Genomic DNA, 25,207 nt, shown 5'->3' on the forward strand with positions numbered 1-25,207 from the left:
ATAATGACACTAATAGTTTATTTATTTATATATATATATGATAAACCGTGTCTAAAACATGAAATGCGAGTAATCTAAGCATATAATGAACTATTCGTGAAAGGGGGGGAAACACACACGAATTGTTCATTTTTTTAGCTATAGCTCCGATGGATCCTCATATGCCAAATCCCAGACAGAAAGGGGAGATTGATAGTGTTCATTTTCTTTTGGTGTATCATTCAAGTTCATGATGCTGTCATAATGATGTTGTTCAAGGACATTATTGTCTCCCCAAAATACTTCAAAATTCTCCTCAATTGATCCTCTATTAGCATATTGTGCAATATGGTAGTTGTCCACGCTCCTTTTTATGTCCATGTTCATCCCATCATGTTCGCTGTGATGATCATCACCAACCATTATTTCTTTGTGTAGTATAGGTTGTGTTCCAATCAAGCTAGTAAAATTGTTCATGAACATATTAAGTGACTCGTCATTGACACTTTGTTGTTCATTCATTGTTTGCTTTCCGTGATGAGAACAAGTTGTCTCATTGTCCATTCTTGAATTCTTGTAGGGAAATCCAACTCCTAACTCACTTTGGGCGCAATTTAAGTTTTGATATAACATATCCTCAGTGTCTATGTCGCTCTCAAACACACCCTTCCTTTTCTCGTTTCTCCTCAAAGCAAGATCTTCTTTTATCCCCTCAACATTTTCTTGATCCTCCTCTTTTGATGTCGAAATCTTGAGAGCTTTTTCGGTCATCTTGATAAGGACTTCTTCTTGATTAACCACTCTAGACCAAGTAGCTGTTTCTTTAGCTGTCATCTTGTTTTGCAAGCTCTTTGATTGCTTCACCAATCTCCTCATTTTGTCGAAATTAACGGACATATGTTTGATAATTCCAGCCAAAACACTAACCTTCCATGCTTTTTTCAAGTCACGAGGCTTCTTATATGGTGGTGGTCCTTCTTCTTGTGAAAACCCTTGATCACCCCACCATAGTTCCGTCCCTGTAGGCCACCATGGTGGAGCTAAGCCTTTATCCAAAGGGAACCTCCTTTGTGGAGGAATACAATGTCGCATAAGAGATGAAAGTAGTGAACCCAAAGTAGTATCTTGCAAGTCATTTAGAAGATCCATGCATGAATTAGGAACCAACACATTTTCTTCAACTAGTTTAGGCAAAAATGCAGCAATAGCATTTGGGGCATTCTTCTCAAACCTCACTTTGTCCTTCCACCACTCTCTTAAACTATCCGATGACCCTGTCACGGGCTTCCCTTTTTCGGGTACTATGCCATACACGAATCCTTGACCTTTACATATCTCCATGATTTTGACCATGTACTTAAGGACAGAGTCTTGAGCTCTAGACATCTTCTTACGACGAGATTGTTCTTTCTTAGCCTGTGACTCCTCGTCCTCCTCCTCTTCCTCGTCCTCGTCCTGATCAAGTGATAATTCCTCGCTACAAGTAGCACTAGTGTTGATCATCATGTCCCTCTTGTTAGCCTTGAATATTTGCATTCGCTTGCGATCCTTCCACATACGACGTTTGAGATCATCGTAGTTGATTTCTTCATCGTCAATCTCTTTATTTTCTTCGACTAATTCGCTGTTTATCGGGCTCAAAGGCTCGATAATCTCTTCAAATCCCACCAGTTTATGTATGTATATATGTTTAATTAATTTTGAAATATTACCTATGATTCGATATATATAAGAATATATGGTGAGACTTGTAATAAAAATAAGATGTTTTTATACTGGTGAAATATGGCGGTGTGAATATTGGATAATAAATAAAATTTATAAATGATGATATTGGAGGAGACAAAATGTGGCCTTTCCCAAGAATGAAGGATGATTTTGGAGGAAAATAGGGGAGTGGGGACTTGAGAGAAGAAACTGATGAAATTTAGGAAATTGTTGCATTGATGTTATAAAAACAGCTTACCCGAGATACAAGGAATTGACACTACTACAACAAATATGAAATTTATTTAAAAAATCTAATTAATTCATTGCTTAAACGTTCTTAGCTAATTATATTGAATTTTTTAATAATATTTCTATCGTTTAATTATAAAATTTTGTATGTCGCTAATTTTTTTGGCACCCAATGATGATAGACCGATTTGTCATTTGTGCATTCGTGGTTGATCCTCAGCTTTGCATGTATGCATATGAAAACGTAAGGTTTTCATGCTTACTCACTACCAATTGCCAATGCACTAAAAAAATCTTTATTTTATAAGTCAATTGTACACCATGCATCTCATCAATTTCTATATTGATCGAAGATACGTTTGATTATACAAAATATTAGATATTTATACGGTTATGAATAATTACGTCACAAAATTTATTTTAAATTATATATTATTAAATTAAAAATTAATATTTATTTTAAACATATTAAAATAAAAGTGCGTAATATAGATTTGAGAAAAATCGAGTACTCCATTTGTGTTTGGCTTATTTTTCTTTTTAGTCCACTGTAAAAAAAATATTCTTCTTATAAGGTTATGACATATTTTAATCTCAACTTTGGTATGATATGTTTAAATCGCCAATATTGCATATCTTTGATTTAAGATTACAAAATTTTTAAATTTATTTTATTTTCTTAAAATTTCGTGTCAAATTAAAATCAAAATCAAATAAATAAATTTTTTTAAAAAGGAAATACTATTTATAGTATAACGACAAAAACGGCTTACCTAATGCATGAAGTGTATTTAAAAATAAAAAATAAAAAATCATGAAGTGCCTTCCAATTTAGCTAAATCTTCCTCTTGTAAGAATGATGAAGTGAAAAAATCAAAGAAGCAAACAAATGCTACCGAATTTCATTGCATAATTCCGCAGCAATGTATAACATATTGTTTATGGCAAGAGTTATAGATAGTCAAGTATTTTTTTTTGTTTAATTAAAATTTTCATCAAGTGTTAATGAATACAAAATCAACTTACTCGGGGGAATTTTATTTTTATTATGAGATTTGAAATATCAAAAATCGAGAAAATCAAAAAATAATAGTTGTTCATCGTATTAAAAATAGTTGTCTAATAACATTTGTTTAATTTAAAAAAGTAAGAGATAATTTATCTTTTGTGTCTATTTTATCTTTGTTATTAAATATTACTCAATAATTATCATCTAACACATTTTTCAAAGCACTATATTAAATAAAGTGAAAGGATAAAAAGTAATATTACGAAGTATTTCTTAAGAGATGTATCAAGTCAATAGTGGAAAACTATTTTGGATAGAGAGAGTTCTAATTACCATACTTCTTCCACTAATTTATGTGATATCAATTGATTATGTATTAAAAAAAGTAAAGATTTTTTTTAGATTCATAATTTAACTTAATTAAAATATTTTAAAGATATAAATTATTTTATTAAAAATAGTAAAATAATTTTAAAAATTAACCTTTTTCTAATTATAGAGATATGATATAATATTTTTATATGTATATTTTAGAAAAAGTGTATTTAGAATGAGAATTCTAAGTTAGGAAAATGCATAAATTTACCTCGAATTTGTTTTTAAAATTCAGTTATATAAATATAGTGATGTATACTAAGCCTGTTATTAGGTAGTGAATTTCTTTTACCCCTAAGACGTGTAACATCATTTTTACAATGGGAGATATATCACACTTGTGCCACATTAATGTCATGTCAATGTCACATTAGATGTCATGTCAAATTTTGAATAAAATTCTTCATATCATTCAATTTCTTTTTTAATGAACGTCACCATGAAATCACTACCATTGCCGCCATGCATACTACTACAATTCTTTATATTTCACCATGAAATCAAAATAGTCACCATAAATTTCACCACCTACGATCAAATAATCCACCATTGAGACCATACAATCACCATTATCCCCACAAAAATTAGAAAGATTCATAACACAATTTGACACCCATAAATAAACTCATCACCAAAATTATATCATCGCCATCAAGGTTTAAACCCACCACCAAATATCACTATCACAATTGTTAATATCAGTTTTTTTCTTTTCCATCACCTTCAACTTCTGTTTCTTTGTCACCCCGCACCAACAAATCCATCATTTACAACTTAATCATTAATTTTATCAATCACTGACAAAGTCGATGAGAAATATCCAATATAATGAAAATGGTGAAATCAAATAAGCATTAAAATAAGATATGATTGGGAGAAGATCCAAGTCAGCACCGGCAAAGATCTCTTGATTCCTCGCGGCCGGGCCGGCTTGGAAGCAAGCTACCTCTTATATAGTAGGGTGGATGGAAATTGGGTATGAAAAAAACTATGAAAATAGATAAAGAAGAGGTTTATGGTTGCCTATGAAGAAGAAGAAGAGGCGTTGGGTGGGGGTAGGGTGATAGTAAAATGAAGACTATTTAATTTATTCTTTTATTTTATTTTCCATAAAAAAAATGTTTTGTTTTGCTAGGTCAATTCTAAGGGTAAAAAAGTTCATTTTTAAATAGTAAAGGTGTGTAATAGGTCGTCATGATAATTTAAGCGTATAACTCACTTTTTGAAATAAGTTTAAGGATGAATTTATATCTTTTTGGTTCATGTAGAATTTAAGTTTAAAGGCTTCTTTTTATCAAAAAAATAATAATATGATAATCACTTGTCTCTTTGTTGCGTGTGATACATTGATTAATCTATTTTAAGATATTTTAAAAGTAATTTACTTTTAAACTTCAATTTCGACCTACAATATTTATTATTATAATTTATTTTGGCAATAAATATTCTTAAAATATTTTTATTTCTTAAATTTCGTATTCAATGTAAATAAAAGACATATATTAGGTCAAAGGAATACAAATTAATGACTTGATATATAATATAATATTGTGTGTCAATTTTATTGTTTGATTTAACTTTGTGTGAAGGTTAAGAAAATAAAAAATATTTTCAAATCTTGTAATTTAAGTTAAAATATGAAAGAAAAAAAAAAGCATCAAAATGTCCTTTGAACTTAATTGTAGTCTTAAATATGACAGATAGAGAATTGAAATTAAACTATTATCCATATAAAAGTGACATTCTTCGAAAAATATTTACCGTTAAATATTCCTTCATAAATAAATATTTTTTTCTATTAAATGTCATTACAAATTTTCAAGCACCCATAATTTGATAAAATTCATTAATCAACGACAATAATAATTAGTTATTTTTTAGTATATTATTTTTACATGATATGAACAATCTTATCATGTTAGGGATAATTTTTTTATAAAATTATTTGAATTTTCCTTTCCCATGATCGCAAATCCGGCCTACGATCTATGTAGACTCTAAAAACAAATTCTTGCAACGGAAATGTTGAAAAATTGTGAGTTTGTGATGAGCCACCAATATTAGGGAAGCACATACATCAGCTTCACGTCCTTCCAATTTTTCAATTATTAAATTATTCATTCTTTCGTGAAAAAAAATATTTTTTTAATGTAAAATTTTGTTTCATTTTTCTATTTTTTATTTTTTATTTTTTCTACCTATCTTGAAACTATAAAAATTATGGAAGCTCTTAAAATTAGGTAAACAAAAGAACAGAAGAGTTTGACCATGCGATTCTGTGCTTAAGCATGTTAAAAGATCAGAAACATCTATCAGAATTTGGTCACCGATTTAAAAAATTATAATATCTTTTTTATTTTAAAATATATAGATTTTTTTTATTTTTAATTAAAATGTATTAAAGTTAAAAGGATAAAAATATTTAAAAAGGTAAAATATTATTCTAATCAAAATTTCTAGCTAAAATTGTTCCTTTATTATATTATATTGCATTTGCGTAAAAATGATAGATTAATGATAAAATTTTGTAAAATGCCTAAATTTCATAAACGCTAACATTATAGTGTTGTGAATTGTCCACTTCATATTCACGAGTCTTTGATTTCAATTTTTCCAAGACAAATTTAACATAAAATACATCATAAAGGTAGCAAATTAACAACATTGTCAATAGTATTATAATATTTTGACAGGTGCCTGTGAATAATGGGATAGGGCATTGTTAGGGGTGACAAATGATTGGATTGGATAGGATTTGAATAAATTGAATATGAATTTAGCAAAAATAATTTGGGTTACAACCATCCAAATAGAATATAGACAAATATGCATTCGATAAAATGGTTTCAACCCATTCTAAAAAATCTATTTTCAAAAAAAAAAAAAGGAATTATCCCTCCCCCAGCACCCGCTTCCCCCTCCCCCCTCCACACACCTTCCACCAACGTACCCCTAATTTTTTTTTTGATTTTCAAAAACAAAAACAAAGAACTATTTTTTGCAAGAAACAAAATAAAATTTTACCCCCTTGGTGGAAGTTGGGGGGGGGGGGGGCGGGAGGGGATAAATTTATTTTTTATTTTTTTTCATAAACAATTTTTTTTTTAAAAAAATAAAATTTAGTGGTAGGTTGGTGCAAGGTGGGGGGGTGGGGTTTCGCGGAGGGAGGGGGGTAGATTTTTTTTTTTAAAAAAAAGAAAAGAAATTAGGGGTATGTTGATGGAAGGTAAAAAAAATTTTCAAAAATACTTTTTTTTTAAAAATAATAATTAGGGAGGGGGTAATTTTTTTTTTTCAAATATAATTTTTTTTTAAAAAATAATTAGGGATAGGTTGGCGGGGGTCTGGTGGGGTGCCTGGGAGGGGGTATTTTTTTTTTTGGAAAACAGATTTTTTTTAAAATGGATTGAAACCATTTTATCCAAATCATATTTGCTCATATTTCTATTTGGATGAATTGTAATTCAATTTTTTTTTCTAATTCATATTCAATTCATTCAAATCCCATCCAATCCAACCATTTATCACACCTAATGGTGAGGGAATTTAAGAAACACAATCTTTTGTTGGACTTGAAACTTTATTATATTTTATTTACGTTTCCAATATAATTTTGAACACTAGTAATAACACTGAACGGAGTGATAACATGCTTTAAATTTTCATTTTACTCATAACTAAACTAGCACTCCATAACAGGAGTGTCAAAGATTACAAGATTTTTAGTAAATATTGAAGCAGCATAACTTTTGGACCTGGGGACAAAAATACGTATGATAAGAGCTTAGTGCTTCAGATGTTTTGATGATCTCCTCACATGTGCATGGACCTGGTCCTCTGCATAGTATGAAACTATTTCCAGCTGTCAAAAGCACTGGACAACTGTAAATGCTGTCTATATCAAGAAGGTTGGTGAAGAGCAGTGTATTTCACCAATCAAAATCGACTAGGTTGTTTGCAATGGCGCAGCCAAAAAATTCATGAAGGGTATCTGTTTTAATACGGTTTTCGAAAAATAAGTATTTTTTTTTTGTTTTTGAGACTTTTTAGAGTCGCCACTTAATTTTTGACAAAAATCAAGAAAAATTGATTTTCAAAAGATTTAAACAGGAAACCTAGTGAAAACTTTAAGGGGGGTGGGGGGGTGGGGGTGGAGGGTTCGGGAATTATTATTTATATTTTAGAAAGGTTTTAATGGCACCTAAATATTCGCTAACGCGCGATTATCCGATAACTAACTTAGTTTGGCTAAAGAAAAATCTAACTTATTTTGGTAAAAGTTATTTAGAATTGTTTGAAAGTGAATTCTTGGCTTTTTATCTAAGTGAACATCTAACTTGAAAAATTTATTATTTTAAAAATAATTAGATGAATTTATTTAAAATTCTTTTCAAAAAATGGGACAAAATCAATCTATTATATAACGAGTTGCCTACTTTGCAAATTTTATCATTTTTTTTATAGTCTATTCAAAGATGATCGATTTAGTTAGGATAGTTAAAACATAAAGGCGTCTTGGGAGGATTCGAGGTTTCCAACTCTACATCTAACGACGAATAAGCAGATAATAAACGAAAATATAAAGAAGAGAGAGAGAGAGAGAGAATTGGGTCGGGACCAAATCCGATTTCTGTCCACCTAGACCGGTATTTGGACCCATTTCGCTTTTAGGCATTAGGCCTATTCGATTTGTACCTGTCCTAAATTCTAACAAGGTATTGATACAAAAGATAAGGACTTAAACCCAAAATAACAAAATACAACTTTCAAAAAAATAAATTTGAGCCTTGGTGGACCAATCTCTTCACTTCTTCCACCTCAAATCCTTCAATTTCAAAAACCTGTACGTCGATTCCTAATGGTCAATTGACTCAATGAGTGAATTTGAGCCTTTACGGCTCTCTCTGAAATGCAAGAGGGAAAGCGATAGTTCATGGCAAACTCGAACGGTTTATCCATGCAAACAAAGACAAATGGATTAGTAAGCAACTTGTTGGAACAAAGTTAAGAATTTTATGGTGATTAAAATAAAATGTAAGTGACATGTGGGGACCAAAATAAAGTAAATAATTATCCTACAAAGTCACGATAGGAAAGATAAAGATACGGTTGGATCACTCATTCAACACAAAAGATAATTACTTAAAGGAAAGAAACCTATGTTCCAAACAAACGCTATTTCAAATAAGGATCAACACAAATCGCATCTACAATAGGTCAAAATAACCTGACAGATGGTAACACCGCGATAAAGAAGAAAGAAAATTCATAACTGCCTCTCCTAATTCTAACAGAAAACAAGGATTCAAACTTTTTTACAACTCAAATAGCATTTAAAGTATCCACAGATAGCGAACTAAGGAGTCGAGACATTTAGTGCGGGAATACATTATGCAATCCGGATTATATATGCATTCGTTATTCTACCTCAAGTGCGATTAACCATGGCAACATGCCTTTACAAACAAAAGAAAGCTTAAGAAAAGAGCGGGCTAAAAGGCGTTTGTAATAAGTCAAGAGTTGAACAAAAACATAACTTGGACAAAGACCACGAGAGATATAACTATGCAAGTAGAACAGTGATTCAAGAATTTTTCTAAGCGCAAATGATTACTGAAACAAGCTTGCAGAAGTGCAAAAACAGGAAAGGACAACGTGTCAAAGTTGAAGGAAGCTGAAAACCTCCATGGATGAAAGCTTGATTGGAGAAGAAGCATTGAAAATGTGTGTGCTATTTTCATTGAATCCAAAAACTGAAAACTGCACAGTGGTTATATAACAAACAAAAATAGAAAATGTAACTAACTTTCTGAACCTAACTAACTAATTAATTGATAACTAACTAACTACACTAACAGCTAAGTGTAATTACTAATTTAACCTCAATACCCCCCTCAAATTGGAGCAGAGGTGATCGAAACCAATTTGTCCAGAAGCGTAGAGTGCTTAATCCCACTAAGTGCTTTGGTAAGGACATCTGCCAACTGATTAGTAGTATCAATATGATGCAGTGTAACAAGCCCTTCTTGGAGCTTTGATCTCACAAAATGGCAATCCACTTCTATATGTTTCATACGTTCATGAAAAACAGGATTTTTAGCAATATGTATGGCTGCTTGGCTATCACAAAACACAGGAAATGGTGCAGTCTGATATATATTCAGCTCCTCAAACAATCTTTGCAGCCAAGTTAATTCACCTATTACCTTTCTCAAGGATCTGTACTCTGCTTCAGCTGAAGAGAGTGAAATTGTCTCTTGTTCCTTGGACTTCCAGCTAATAGGACTATCTCCTAACAATACAATATAACCACTAACAGATTTCCTTGAATCAGGACAGACAACCCAATCAGAATCACAATATGCTTGTACTTCAAAATTTGCAGCAAGTGACATGAAAACACCTAGAGTAGGATCTTTCTTGAGGTATCTTAACATGTGAAAAGCAGCATGTAGATGAGGCTCTCTAGGGTCTTGCATGTATTGACTGAGAAGTTGTACACCATAAGCAAGATCAAGCCTAGTATGTGTAAGGAAATTCAACTTGCCAATTAGTTTTCTATAGTAAGTAGGGTCATCCAGAACTTTCCCTTCATGGGATCTTAGCTTGATATTTGGATCCAGTGGAGAAGATAAAGGAGCCATGTGATCACAATTGAACTCTTTGAGAAGATCCAACACAAACTTTCTCTGAGAAATCAAAATTCCATCATCTTTGTACAAGACTTCTAGGCCTAGAAAGTAATGTAATCTGCCAAGATCTTTGATCTTAAACTGATTGTCAAGGAACCTTTTGAGCTCATCAATTTCATCAGTGTCTGTTCCTGTAAGTAAAATATCATCTATATAAACACCTAGAAAGACATTAGATGCACCTCTTTTCCTGTAGAACAGTGAATAGTCATGAAGAGAATGTTCATATCCTCTTATGTGTAGTGCTTCAGTCAGTTTTTCATACCACTGCCTACTAGCCTGCTTTAGACCATATAATGACTTGTTAAGTTTGCAAACCAAATTCTTGTGAGGAGTGACCAAACCTGTTGGTATGTCCATGTACACTTCTTCATGTAAATCTCCATGTAGGAAGGCATTGTTAACATCAAGCTGATGTATATTCCACTGTTTCTTTGCAGCAATAGCAATAAGTGTTCTCACTGTGGTCATCTTGACCACAGGTGAGAAGGTTTCTGTATAGTCTATCCCATGATGTTGAGTATATCCCTTTACTACAAGCCTTGCTTTATACCTTTCTACACTTCCATCAGCCTTGTGTTTGACCTTATACACTCACCTACAACCAACAGGCTTCTTATCCTTTGGTAGGTTTGTGAGAGTCCAAGTATTGTTGTCATGCAGGGCAAGAAACTCTTGTGTCATAGCCTTTTGCCATGCAGGATTCATAAATGCTTCCTCATATGAATTAGGTTCACAGTCATGAGAGACATTCATTACAAAACACTGACTATCAGAATTAAAGACATCAGGAGACACATGATGTTTAAGAGTAAAAAGGGCACTCAAGGATGAAGAAGGTGGTTGTGGTGGTTGTGAATTTGAAACAGTTGGGGATGGTACATTGTGAACATAGTCAGACAAATATGTAGGAGTCTTATGTAGTCTTTGGGATCTTCTAAGCTGTGGTATGGATAGTGAATTTTCAGGTGTGATATAAGCAGGTGATGTGGAGGTAGTAGGTGAAGTGGTGGGAACCTCAGTGGTTGCTTCATTACTGGAATGATTTTGATCATCATATGATATTGGATAATCATGAAGATACACACAATGAAAATTTTTTTTTGGAAAGTGAGTAGGATCTTTAGACATGACAAAAGGAAAGATAGTTTCATGAAAAATTACATCTCTTGAGACATGGATTTTCTGAGTGGATAAGTTCAAGACTTTGTAACCCTTTGTAGCATAAGGATATCCAACAAACACATGTGGTATGGTTTTGGGATCAAATTTAGTTCTGTGAGCTTTTGGAGTAGTAGGATAACATAAACATCCAAAACTCTTTAAGTGTGAGTAGGTAGGTTTGTGTTTATATAAAATTTCATAAGGAGTTTTATTGTTAACAGGAAAAGAAGGTAGTCTATTTATAAGATATGTGGAAGCAAGTATACATTCACCCCAATATTTCACTGGGAGTTTAGACTGGAAAAGAAGAGCCCTTGCTGTTTCAAGAATATATTTGTGCTTTCTTTCGACCACACCATTTTGTTGAGGAGTATAGGGACAAGATTTCTGATGAATGATCCCTTTGGATTGAAAAAACAAAGTGGTTTCATTGCTAGTGAATTCTAAACCATTATCTGATCTGATGGTTTTAACAGTGGTGTTGAACTGGTTCTCAACCATGAGTATAAAGGCTTTACGGATATGGAAAGCATTGCTTTTACTACTTAGAAGATGTGTCCAGGTAGATTTACTAAAGTCATGTACTAAGGTAATGAAGTACTTGAAGTTGTCATGAGTTGGTGTGTGATATGGACCCCAAATATCAACATGTAATAGTTCAAAAATGCCAGTAGTGGTGTGAGTTTTTGGTGGAAAGGGTAATCTGGATTGTCTTGCGCCATGGGACATATAGGACAGAAGAAAGGTTGTTTTGATGAGAAGTTTACTGGTATGGAGGATATATTTTTCATCTTCACAAAAGGTACATGTCCAAGTCTATAATGCCACAACAAATCCACACTATCATTAGGAAAGGAATTAGAACTAAAAGAGTTGTCAGCAACATTGTCTTTATTACCAACAAGAGAAGAATTTATTGCATTTGAATGAGAGTTACATGAGAGAGATGTACATTGTACTTTATCACTGGATAGAGGGTAAAGAGAAGAGGAATGATGTTGAGGATGTGAATTCTTTTATAGGCAGTCTGAGCAGAGGAAGTAAAGGCCATCATGCATCTTACCAATTTTCAGAGGCCTCTTCAGTGAAGGGGCCTGCAACAGACAATAAGTGTTAGAAAAAGAGACAGTGCATTGGAGATGGTTTACAAAAGAGTTGATGGAGATTAAATTGTACTTGAAGGAGGGGGCATACAATACTCCTGACAGGATGATTTTAGGTGTAAGATGTACATTACCAACCATTGGGATTTTGACTCTATATCCATTTGGTAATCTGACTAACATAGGATAAGGTAGATTTACTGTATTCACAAGGTTATTTTTGTTAAAAGTCATGTGATGAGAAGCTCCTGACTCTAGAATCCATAGGTCAGTCCTTGTTTTGAAACACTCAGATGAAAGTTTAATATAATCAGGAGAAAAAGAACAAGCAAAAGCACCTTCAAAGTTCACAGATCCACATACTCCATCATTTTGAAACTGATTCAGGAGGTGAGAAACTTGATCATATTGCTCCTTGGTGATACTGATATTCTCATTTCCTTGAGGATCATTACAAGAGGTTGAACTTGATTCCTTTGTCTGCCCACTGGCATCTTCATCACAGGATAGTCTTACAGAGTTTGTTGATGCACCTCTTCCTTTATTGTTATGCCTTGGATTTGAATATGTGTTTTGAACTGTGTTCCTTGGATTTTGCTGATCACGAATAGAACCATTTGTGTCATTAGATGGATAGCCATGCAACTTGTAACACTTTGCTCTAACATGTCCTTGCCTTTTACAAAAATCACAAAAAGGCCTTCCTCTTGGTGTTGTGTTGGAGGTAGAATAATTTGTTTGAAAACTTCTACCTCCTGAACTTGATGAAACTGCATCTAGAGAACTACTCTCAGTAAACATCTGATTATTTGGCTTAAACTCTCGTTGTTTTTCCTCTTGTACCAGTAAGGCAAAGGCTTGTGCCAAGGATGGTAAGGGATTCATCATCAAAATACTTCCCCTAATCGTAGTATATACCATATTCAAACCCATCAGAAATTGAATCAAACGTCTGTCTTGCTCCGCCTTCTGAACATTGGCTTTAGCTCCACACACACACACACAACTACACTGACTTGAAACACATAAACTGTTTAATTCCTCCCAAAGTCTCTTCATCCAAGTGTAATACGTTGTGATATCGAGAATACCTTGATTAAGGTCATTTATCTCCTTTCTGAGTTTGATACAATTTTGCTCCATTTGCCTGATCATATCGATCCTCCAGTTCTGTCCACAGTTCCAAAGCATCATTGACATATTCAACACTACCAGTAATATCTCGATCTAGAGAATTGAGAATCCATGAAGTGACCATATCATCACACCTCACCCATTGACGATAACTGGAATGATTCACCTCTGGTCTCTTACACTCACCATTGATGAACACTAGCTTGTTCTTCACTGACAAGGAACGAAGTACACTACAACGCCATGAATGGAAACCAGTACCATTGAAAGGAATTGGTACAAGTACTGCTCCAGGATTATCTGAGGGATGAACGTAGAAGTGACTCCCTGCATCAATCCCAGATGGAGGAACACTGTCTAATCCAGTGCTCGTAGAGGCAGAATTTGCCATTTATGTGTCAAAGGAAAATTCAAAAATTTACAAAAGATGAAGTATGAAGATCTGATGCGCAGATTGAAGAAGAAAGAAGCAAGAAAATCAGAAACATTCCTGCTCTGATACCATGTCAAAGTTGAAGGAAGCTGAAAACCTCCATGGATGAAAGCTTGATTGGAGAAGAAGCATTGAAAATGTGTGTGCTATTTTCATTGAATCCAAAAACTGAAAACTGCACAGTGGTTATATAACAAACAAAAACAGAAAATGCAACTAACTTTCTGAACCTAACTAACTAATTAATTGATAACTAACTAACTACACTAACAACTAAGTGTAATTACTAATTTAACCTCAATACAACGTATAGGGTTCGTAGAAGTATTTAACGGAGGAACATGAACAAAAAAAAAAAAACCAAAGAGATGCTAATGAACGAGACAGACATTACTACAACAATTTTCAACAGAGAAATCGAGCTAGTGACTTGCTTCAAGATCAGCAACATAAACCGGAAACTTGCGAGATCATTATTTGCAACAATAAAAATAAATGTTGATAAACACCTAAGCAAACAATAAATCTTACATTTATTTGAAAATAAAGGATAAACATCATCTATTAAGGATGCGACTGCACTGTCACTTTATCTAAATCAACTATTTTACAAAATTTAAGCAAGTTAGCAGTCCAAAATTCACATAATCAGTTCAGAGCGAGATATGAATGGCTTGAGGTCCAATGTCGACTATCCCCGCGGAATCGTAACAAAACTGATGCAAACCAAAACTTAGCAAGACTATTTCTAGATTGTTTATGGCGATGCTATGAGAAAACAAAACAATAGGACATACAATTATTGTGGGGTCCAAATACTTCTATATCTTACTCACATGGTGAAGGCTGGTCTCGGAACGGGCAAAATGACCACAATCTCAACGGCACAAACAGAGAGAGATATCAAAATAAGAAAATCTAGACTTTCTTAACGAAACAAAACATGTTGTCTTTGCTCACAAGAATAAGCTGAAAATAGTAACTTCAAACCAAACACATCTTATGATCTAACTTAAAATCCACAGCGAAACTATATATCAATCCCATAAGGAGCAAAACAAGAAAAAAGAAAAGATTACGACTTATTTACCTAGTTATGGGCAGCGAAGTGGGATGACGACGAATAGCAGACCTCACCACACAGGAAAATTCGAATATAGATCAACAAAACGAGGGCTGAAAACTAGTTCTTTTTTTTTTTGTTTTCTTTTCGAGTGTATTCTTATATATTTGGTTGTTCTTCGTTACGCTGCTTTCAAAAGCTTAAAAATAGGACTTCGCTAAACCGGGAATCTCTATGTATATATATCTTAATTTAAATTAATGTGTAACATAATCAAGTCTATGAATAGAAAAAAAAAACGGTTCTATTAATTCGAAGATTCTACTCTATGTAATAGGAAAAGACATCCGTTTACTTCCAAAGCTTTTGTAACTCCTAAATACTAATCAACAAATAGGCCTTTTGTATCTCCTAGCTCAACTACTGCTTACCCCCATTAATTAGCATTTGAATTAATTGGTAATTAACAATTAAAAATTAAAAATATAAGAAAGAGGAGATGTCACTCCCAGATTATTTTTGGAAAATGAATAACAACAAAGACCATCAAGCTTTGAGGTATGTATCCTGACTAGCAAATCTATCTCTTTGTTTTTTCTTTTTTAACTTATTTTTATTATAAACCTTAAATTTCATGTAGCGAATAATATTTCTATGATATATAGATTGTTTTGAACGATAGTATGATTTGTAGGCGATTTTCTTACATCTCACTTTTATAGAATATCAAATTTGATTATACGCGATTTTGTTGCAACCATGAATGGATAGCTAATTGCACATGCAAGCGAGCACCTTATACTTGATCTATCATAACTAAGAAGGTCTTATATTTCATAGTAACTTTTTGTACTTATAAAAGCTTTCTAAATTGTTTAAAATATTTCATTGACTAGCTCAAGACGTTGATGTGCCACCAGATTGACCATTTTGTTATCAACATTGTAGTCGTCTTTCTTTTATTTTTGTCAAATATTACGAATGCTAAGGTTTTATTCAAGAAAAGTAATGATAAGTTTTTTTTCGTTGTTATGTTGTTTATTATCTTAGGATAGTGTACAATATGCATACTTTATGCACATTGAATAAATTACATATTTTTCTTTTGAAGTTAATCTTAATATTGTCATTCACACAGAGTTGGTGGCCACGAGAATTTTGCAAAAAAAGTGTTGTCCTCAACACTTTACTACAATGATTCAAGATTCCATTACAATATAATATTGTTGTATACTTTCCTTAAGTTCTTTTAAAACAAATTAATTTGATTACACATATTTTTCATGTAATAGTTCTCATGTAATATTTCTTTATTGGTCATTATTTTTCCTATTATTTTATGTCCTTCGTTCATTTTTTTATTTTAATGATTGTTAGAGTGTTTATATCCCAAGAAACTTCAGCCTTGGGGCCTTGGGGGTTATAATTTCCCTCCCCCCCCCCCCCCCCGTCCAAAATTTTATTTATTGATATTTAAGTTCTAGGCAGAAAGTAAACTCTTTTACTGATTAGACAAAAAGTAAACACTAAAAAGAGTTCATTTTATATGCACAAAAACACAGATAGGAGTACTTCAGACAATGTTGAGCAATTTTATATCAACAAGAGTTGATCTTATATAAATTATAATAGCAACAAAGGTCAAACGTGCAAGGCACGTTTTCAGAACTCGTACAATTATATATGAAAGAACTCAGTTCATATACCTCTCATAAAGCGTAACGGCGTGCAAACTTTCTTCTCAGTTGTATTAAGGGTGTGCAAAATTAAATATACCACATAATTTTTCGGAATAAGGTATGCACTGGACCACCCTTCACCTAAGGTGGCTCCGCCCATGTACTTTATAATATAGAATTATCCAATTTATGGCATTTTCAGCTATTATTAAACAGATATTGTGTCTTTACCTCTACATATTGCTCTGATGAAGGTGCCACAGTATAATAGGGTCTTTCGTGGCAAATTCCATGTCCATGCCCTTGGAACTTCAATTGGTTGTTGAGTGGACTCTTCATCTGCAAAAATCTGTGTAGATCACATCATTAGTATTTCTCGAACAAAGAGTTATATGTGAAATGGTTGCATGATTGAATACATTAGCATGAAATGAAGAATAGAAAGTAAAATTCACCTCATTTACTTGGAAGTATGTTTCATTGAGTGGAAATTTTCCCTTATTTGTTGTTCGACACAGAATCTGAAGATGATATTGTTAGTGAAAAAAAAACTTACAAGATAATAAAATTGCAAAATTACAATTGAAAATAAAATGAAGAAAGTAATCTCTTCAGGCTGAGGCGCGTATATCTCGCTCGAGATTCAAGCCCACTGCAGCAAATGTTTTCACCGGTCCAGCAGTAGTCCTCTTTGACTTGTCCCCTCCAGGATACAACAACCTTCACAAAGTATAACTCAACAACTATGGACAAGAGTTGAGTCCAAATCTCCACAAAAAAGAACACCTCCCTTCAACTAATAAGAACTCTCTTTTAGACTAACTCTTTCACTCTTTGTTTTCTCTTGTGTTTTGTGTGTCTCTAAGACCAAATGAAGACTATCACTATTTATACTACAAGAAGTCTTCCTAGCATTGAATAGGAAGATAATTGAGGTAGTAAATAGTGAAGATAATGGCCTTAGGAGTTTCATAGGTTACAATGGAAGTTACAAAGGTTACATAAGTTACAATGGGAGTTACATAGGTTACATAAGTTACAAAGAGTAATGGAGGAATTAAGAATGAAATACATTGATGGATAACCAATGCTAATGGATGATGTAGAAGTCATTCATTCCAATGTTCATTCTTATAACTCCAAAATAAAGCAATTTAATATGTTAAATATTAATATTAAAATGCTAATAACCTAACAATCCCCCACTCATTTTAATATTTAGATAAGAGAGTATATCAGTTGAAGGAAGACTACTATGCATAATGAAGGTGTGCTCTGCATTGAACCTCCACTTAGTGAAACAGTAACTTTTACTCCAGAGTCGTAGTGGTCTCAGACTTGAACTATGATTGCTTAAGGGAAATAAAATATCACCGCTCATACATAATAATCAAGGTGTTGACATGAGATTTAACAGCCAGCACGTTATGGTCATGTGCTATCCCGGTTTTATGAGTGCATTTGAAAATAAGCCCCATTCTCATAGGAAGCGACCTACTTCCACACATCACATAGGTGAAATCTATCGAGAGTGCTCCTGTAAGATTAACACTCCACCCATACGGGCTAAAAATATTCATTAAGAGTTTTATCAACTCAACCTTCACAAACTACAGGAAATAATGCACTCACATCATAGGGAGGGGAAAAAATAGTGCATTTTTCACAACAAGTCAACATATGATTAGTTTTTCCCTTTGAACCTGGTTATAGGATCTCTAGTCCCCAGGTTGGGTTTCCTCATATATGACTCAAGGATTTGTAGGCTTCAATCCCATCCCCATCGATGTGCTCCAGACCTTTTCTCTTGTTAAGGCCTTCGTAAGAGGATCTGCAAGATTATCACAAGATTTGACATAATCAACATTTATGGTACCATTTGTCAAATATGATCTTACATTACTGTGTTTCCTCCTTATAGGTCTGGATTTACCGTTGTAATAATGGTTTTGAACTCTACCAATTACAGCGGTGCTATCACAATGAATTAAAATAGGAGGAATTGGTTTTTCAAAATAAGGAATTTGAAACAATAAATCTCTTAACCAATTCGCTTCCTCACTAGCTGAAGCTAAAGCAATTAGTTCAACCTCCATGGTAGAGTTAGCAATTATAGTTTGCTTTTTTGATCTCCAACAAACAACACCACCACCTAAAGTAAAGACATAACCAGTTGTAGAACAGGAATCACCTGACAAAGTGTTCCAATCCGCATCACAAAAGCCTTCAAGTACAGCAGGATATTTTTTCTAGAACAAACCACAATTTTTCGTTCCAATTAAATATCTCATAACTCTTGTTATAGCATGCCAATGTTCATTACCTGACTTGCTTGTAAACCTGCCAAGTACTCCTACTGCATATGCAATATCAGGCCTAGTGCAATCAGTCACATATCTCAAACTTCCGATTATACTAGCATATTCCTTTTGATTTATTACATCATTTTCACTTTCAATAGGAAATAAGTGAACACTTGAATCAAAAGGAGTAGCAACATGCTTGCAATCATGAAAGTTATATTTTTTCAAAATTTTCTCAACATAATGTGACTGGTCAAGGAAAATCCCCTCACATGTTCTTGTTATTTTTATTCCAAGAATAAAATTTGCCTCACCAAGATCTTTCATATCAAAATGGCTTCTAAGAACATTTTTAGCTTCATCAATAACATTCATGTTAGAGCCAAAGATCAACAAATCATCAACATATAGGCAAATAATCACATGAGAATTATTCCAAGACTTATGATATATGCACTAATCACTCATTTGTTTTAAAAACCATTTTCAATCATGCAGGAATCAAACTTTTCATGTCATTGCTTTGGTGCCTGTTTCAAGCCATATAGGGATTTAGTAAGTTTACATACTTTGCTTTCTTGGCCTTCTTCAACAAAACACTCGGGTTGGTCCATATAAATTTCTTCATTTAGGTCTCCATTTAGAAAAGCAGTTTTTACATCCATTTGATGAATTTGCAAATCAAAAATTGCAGCCATAGCAACTAAAAGTCTAATGGATGTAATTCTTGTTACCGGAGAGAAAGTATCAAAAAATTCTAGGCCTTCTAGTTGTTTAAAACCTTTTGCAACTAGCCTAGCCTTGTATTTATCAATAGAACCATCCGGTTTCAACTTTTTCCTTAAGACCCATTTGCAACCAATTGTTTTACAACCCGGTGGTAAATCAACTAACTTCCAAGTTTTATTAGAAATTAGAGATTCCATTTCATCATTTACAGCCTCTTTCCAAAAAATAGAATCATGTGAAGATAATGCTTCTTTCAAAGTTAGAGGGTCATTTTCAATATTAAACACATAAAAATCAGAACCAAAATCTTTTTCTACTCTAGCTCTTTTACTTCTTCTTAACTCAAAATCAACAACATCTTTATTTTTTAAAGTTGAAGTAGAAGAACTAGGTAGTGACAAAATATTTTGTTCAATCCTTTGACCCCCACTATTTTTAGTATCAAAAGGAAATTTATTTTCATGAAAAATAGCATCATCAGATTCTATTACAATATTATCTTCAAGATTAAAAAATCTATAGGCTGTACTATTTGAAGCATAACCAAGAAAAGCACAAGTAGTAACTTCCTTACCCAACTTTGTAATCTTGGGATCCATTAGCCTCACAAAGGCTAGACAACCCCAAACTCTTAGATAACCCAAACTTGGTTTATAACCTTTCCACAATTCAAAAGGTGTCAATTTAGACTTTTTATAAGGCACACGATTCAACACATAACAAGCAGTTAAGATAGCTTCACCCCAAAAATTTAAAGGTGCATATGACTCAATTAGCATGACATTAGTCAATTCAACCAAAGTTCTATTTTTCCTTTCTGCTACTCCATTAGACGAAGGAGAGTAAGGAGGAGTAGTTTCATGAATTATTCCCAATGATCTAACAAAAGAATTAAACTCATTTGATTCATATTCACGGTCTCTATCACTTCTAATTCTTTTTATTTTTCTTCCAAACTGATTTTCAACCTCATTGAGATAAGTTTTGAAATTTTCAAAAGCATCACTTTTATTTTTCATCAAGTAAACATATGTAAACTTAGAAAATTCATCAATGAAAGTGATAAAATATCTATTACCTCCACGAGTTAGAATTCCACCAAGTTCACAAATATCAGTATGAACTAATTCTAACAAATCAGTCTTTCTTTCAACTTGAAAATGAGGTCTTTTAGTGATCTTGGCTTTACTACAAGCCTCACACTTTTCAAAATTCTTTTTAATCATTGGGATTAATCCTAAACTACTCATGATTCCAACATAACGATCATTAATATGACTTAAACGAGCATGCCAAAAATTAGTAGAAGAAAGTATATAAACAGAAGTAGAAGTTTTATTCATTTCAACATTCAACTTAAACATCTCATCACATGCATACCCCTTCCCCACAAAAATACCTTTCTTCACTGTTACATATTGATCAGATTCAATAATCTGTTTAAAGCCTGCTTTATTAAGAAGAAAACTAGACATCAAATTTTTTCTCATAGAAGGAGTATAAAGTACATCTTTCAATGTTAATATCCTTTCAGAAGTAAAACACAATTCAACATCTCCCTTTCCAAGCACTTGAGTAGTGTGAGCATCACCAAGCATGATGGTTTTGGGCTCCTCAAAATGACTATATTTTTTAAACCAGTCTTTGTCATAACAGACATGACGGTTTGCACCAGAATCAGCCCACCATCCATCAACATTCTCAACCATATTTATGTCGGTAATCACCGCCACAAAAGGTTCTTCGGTAACGTTTGCTTGAGGGTTAGGACCACGTTTCCGGAATCTGCAAAATCGAGCAATATGCCCACTCTTGCCACAAACAAAGCATGGTCCCTTTTCTTGAACTTGTTGATTTTGTGCTTGGTGATTTTCACCATTATTTTTCTTGGGAGGTCTACCATTATTTTTCTTGAATTTTTTCTTCTTAGGCTTTAAACAAGTATTTTTGTGAGTTTCAGGATTAGCATTATTCGAAGTAATTAAATTTACCTTCGATGTGATGTTGTTCTCTTCTGTTTGTAAAAGTGCATCTTGGGCTCTTGCTTCTTCTTCCATGCGGATTTTCATTATCAAGGTTTCAAGAGAGGTTTCCTTTTGTTTGTAGCGCATAGTTTTTTGAAATTCCTTCCATGAAGGTGGAAGTTTATCCACTATGCCACAAACAATAAGGTTATCTCCAATTTTAACCTCTTCGGACCTAAGCTCTCCAACAATCATGATGAAGTCTTGAGCTTGATCTACCACTGATTTGTTGTCCACCATTTGGAAACGAAAAAATCTACTAGCTGCATATTTTTTCGCTCCAGCCTCTTCGGTATCATACTTACTCTACAATGCCTTCCAAATTTTCTTTGCACTAGAGTAAGTTCTATCATAATAATCAAAAAAATTATCAGATAGACAATTAAGAAGATAATACCGACACTTATAGGAATCACCATCGTACTTTTCCACTTTCTCTAGATGAGAAATAGTTTCATCATCATTCATGTCTTCTTTATTTGGATTCTTCTCGGTTAAAAAGTAAGAAACATTGAGAAGACTTAAGTAGAAAAGTACTTTACCCTTCCATCTCTTGAAATGGTTACCATTGAACCGAAATGGCTTGTTAAGATCTCCCATTTTGACATCCGCGATTTTTTCAATTGTAGCCATCTTTGAATCTCCTTAAAATTGTTAGTGAAAAAAAAATTACAAGATAATAAAATTGCAAGATTACAATTGAAAATAAAATGAAGAAAGTAATCTCTTCAGGCTGAGGCGCGGATATCTCGCTCTCTTTAAGGAGATTCAAGCCCACTGCAGCAAATGTTTTCACCGGTCCAGCAGTAGTCCTCTTTGACTTGTCCCCTCCAGGATACAACAGCCTTCACAAAGTATAATTCAACAACTCTGGACAAGAGTTGAGTCCAAAGCTCCACAAAAAAAAACACCTCCCTTCAACTAATAAGAACTTTCTTTTAGACTAACTCTTTCACTCTTTGTTTTCTCTTGTGTTTTATGTGTCTCTAAAACCAAATGAAGACTATCACTATTTATACTACAAGAAGTCTTCCTAGCATTGAATAGGAAGATAATGGAGGTAGTAAATAGTGAAGATAATGGATTTATGAGTTAGTTTCTACTGGATAAATAACTATCCAAATAAATTAGAATGTGAAAAATTTTACAAACACGAGATATCCAGGAGAAATTATCAAGTCATAAAAAAATTCTCACAAAAAATGTCCCACTAACAGTCTCAATATTGTTTCCTGTGCCTACGTTTGATGCATTGATCTTGTTTTGAGTCTCATTGCAATTCAGGATTTACACTTCTCTTTTGTAGGTTCTTCTGAAGTTGCTTTCATATACGGTACAAAAGTGTGAGTTCACTGCGGATAACGCAGCGGATGATACGTACTTGGAAATAAGCAGATCATAGATAAGTTTTTTCATGCCTTGACTCTCCCTCTGATTATCCTACATAGACCACATATTTGTATTTCTTTTTCTTTTATAGAAATTTAGTCCATTCAAGTATATAACTTTTTGGAAAGCAATTACCTGGTGTCCTAATAGCAAGTAGATATGGGCAACGATCTTCCAGTTCTCGTTTCTCTAGCTGCATTTATAAGCTTCAGTCAACTTCACCAAATCAAAAGGCATGATAAATAAATCATTTAATTCATGTTGGTAACCTAACTTACCCTTTCTAACAGAGGATGTGAATCTGGAAGTTCATAGTTGCAATGCGTAGTAAAAATGAACAGTTATTTAAACACTTGGCCATTTTCTTCGGTATCTTCTGAAATGTGCATCCCTTTTTATTGTTCAAAACTTCTTACGAATTTTTCTTCTTCTTATATCCATTTTCAGCTCAATAATAAGATTCTTAATGTGCACACATAACTTTCTTTATTAATACTATTGAGAATTACAACTAATTATTTATGTTAACAGTAGTTTAATAGTGCATTAAAAAATTCTGTTAGTTAGTTACATTAGTTAGTTACTTAGTTAGTTACATTTTTTATTCCTTTCTAGAAGATTCTTGATCACATGTATATAGTGTATGGTTGATGAATGAAGGAACAGATTTTGCTTGGCTGAATCCACAAACACTTTCTTCTTCTCCTCTTCTCATTCTCGTTAATCACCATTAATGGCTAGCTATCCATAGGAAGCTGCATTGCATACTTTTACTCACTGATACAGTGAGTTCTGTTATGGTATCAGAGCAAGGTTGATTTCTCTCGTTTCTGCATCATCAAGATCTATTTTCGATCTGTTTTGTTGTTTTCAATTCGTTGATCCATCATGACAGAAACCACTACTCAAGAAACTGCTACTAGAATTAATACAAACAGTGTTTTCTATGTCCACCCTTCAGATAATCCAGGAATATCACTTGTTCCAACTCAGTTTGATGGGGTTGGATACAGATCCTGGAGAAGAGGCATATTGCGAGCTCTGTCTGTGAAGAACAAGCTAGTCTTCATTGATGGAAGCTGTGTAAAACCAGTTGATCCTTCTCAATGTCGTCAATGGCAGAGGTGTGATGATATGGTAACTTCGTGGATTTTGAACTCTCTTACAAAAGAGATTGCAGACAGTGTTGAGTATGTCAACAATTCCTCTGAACTTTGGAAGGAACTAGAAGACAGCTATGACCAAACAAATGGTGCGAAATTGTATCAAATTCAGAAAGAAATTGATGATCTGACTCAAGGAACTTTAGACATCACTGTCTATTACACAAGGCTGAAGAAACTCTGGGAAGAGTTGAACTCCTTGAATGCAAAGAGCATATGCACTTGTACATGTACTTGTGGTGCCAAGGATAGTATACACAAATCTGAACAGGACAGACGTCTAATACAATTCCTCATGGGATTAAATGAGGTTTACACTGTGATCAAAGGGAATATACTCATGATGAACCCTCTTCCTTCCACTGCACAGGCTTTCTCTTTGTTGATTCAAGAGGAAAAACAAAGAGAATACAAGCCTGCTAGTCGTACACCTACGGAATCGATTTCATTGAATGTAAATGCTGGTAGAGGATCACAAGGTGGTAGACGTTATAGAACAAATTTTTCTGCCAATAATGATTCTAACATCAACAACAGGAGCACTATGATCTGTGATTTTTGTAAGAAACAATGTCACATTAAATAGAAGTGTTACAAGCTGCATGGATATCCTCCAAGGAATAATAATTTTAACAATAGAACAAACAATGCACAACAGTTCAATACACAATAACACAGGCAGAATGATAATCAGAACTTCAGAGGAAGAAGGATTGTAGCCAATGCACATGGGGAAGAATGCTCACAAGAAAACAGTAATTCAAATGCTGTCATTACACAAGAACAGTATGGTCATATTATGAGTTTGTTGCAGCAATTCCAGACTGATAGCTCAGGAGAGGATTCTAAGAGTAATGTTGAGCCTAACAAGTTTGCAGGTACAATACTGTGCACTTCTTCTATTGATTTTGGTATTACTTCATGCAAATGTTCTAGATCAAGTATTGATTTATGGATCATTGACTCAGGAGCTTCAAACCATATGACATATAACAAATCCTCACTAACA

General features: G+C 33.4%; 2 protein-coding genes across 2 annotated transcripts; both read right to left on the bottom strand.

Annotated features, from left to right (window-relative positions):
• Positions 1-4: 4 nt before the first annotated feature.
• LOC101255685 (putative ETHYLENE INSENSITIVE 3-like 4 protein) lies at positions 5-1,728 on the bottom strand. The gene has a single exon (XM_010321445.4). The coding sequence runs from the start codon at positions 1,534-1,536 to the stop codon at positions 139-141; it is 1,398 nt and encodes a 465-aa protein (XP_010319747.2). The 5' UTR covers positions 1,537-1,728; the 3' UTR covers positions 5-138.
• A 10,466-nt stretch (positions 1,729-12,194) lies between these two features.
• LOC138348184 (uncharacterized) lies at positions 12,195-13,806 on the bottom strand. Its single transcript, XM_069296807.1, has 3 exons — positions 13,412-13,806; positions 12,420-13,182; positions 12,195-12,272 (listed from the first exon to the last, which is right to left on the bottom strand). The coding sequence occupies exons 1-3, from the start codon at positions 13,804-13,806 to the stop codon at positions 12,195-12,197; spliced, it is 1,236 nt and encodes a 411-aa protein (XP_069152908.1).
• Positions 13,807-25,207: the final 11,401 nt, after the last annotated feature.

The sequence above is a fragment of the Solanum lycopersicum genome, chromosome 4 (genome assembly GCF_036512215.1).
Source record: "Solanum lycopersicum chromosome 4, SLM_r2.1".
NCBI classification, from domain to species: Eukaryota; Viridiplantae; Streptophyta; class Magnoliopsida; order Solanales; family Solanaceae; genus Solanum; species Solanum lycopersicum.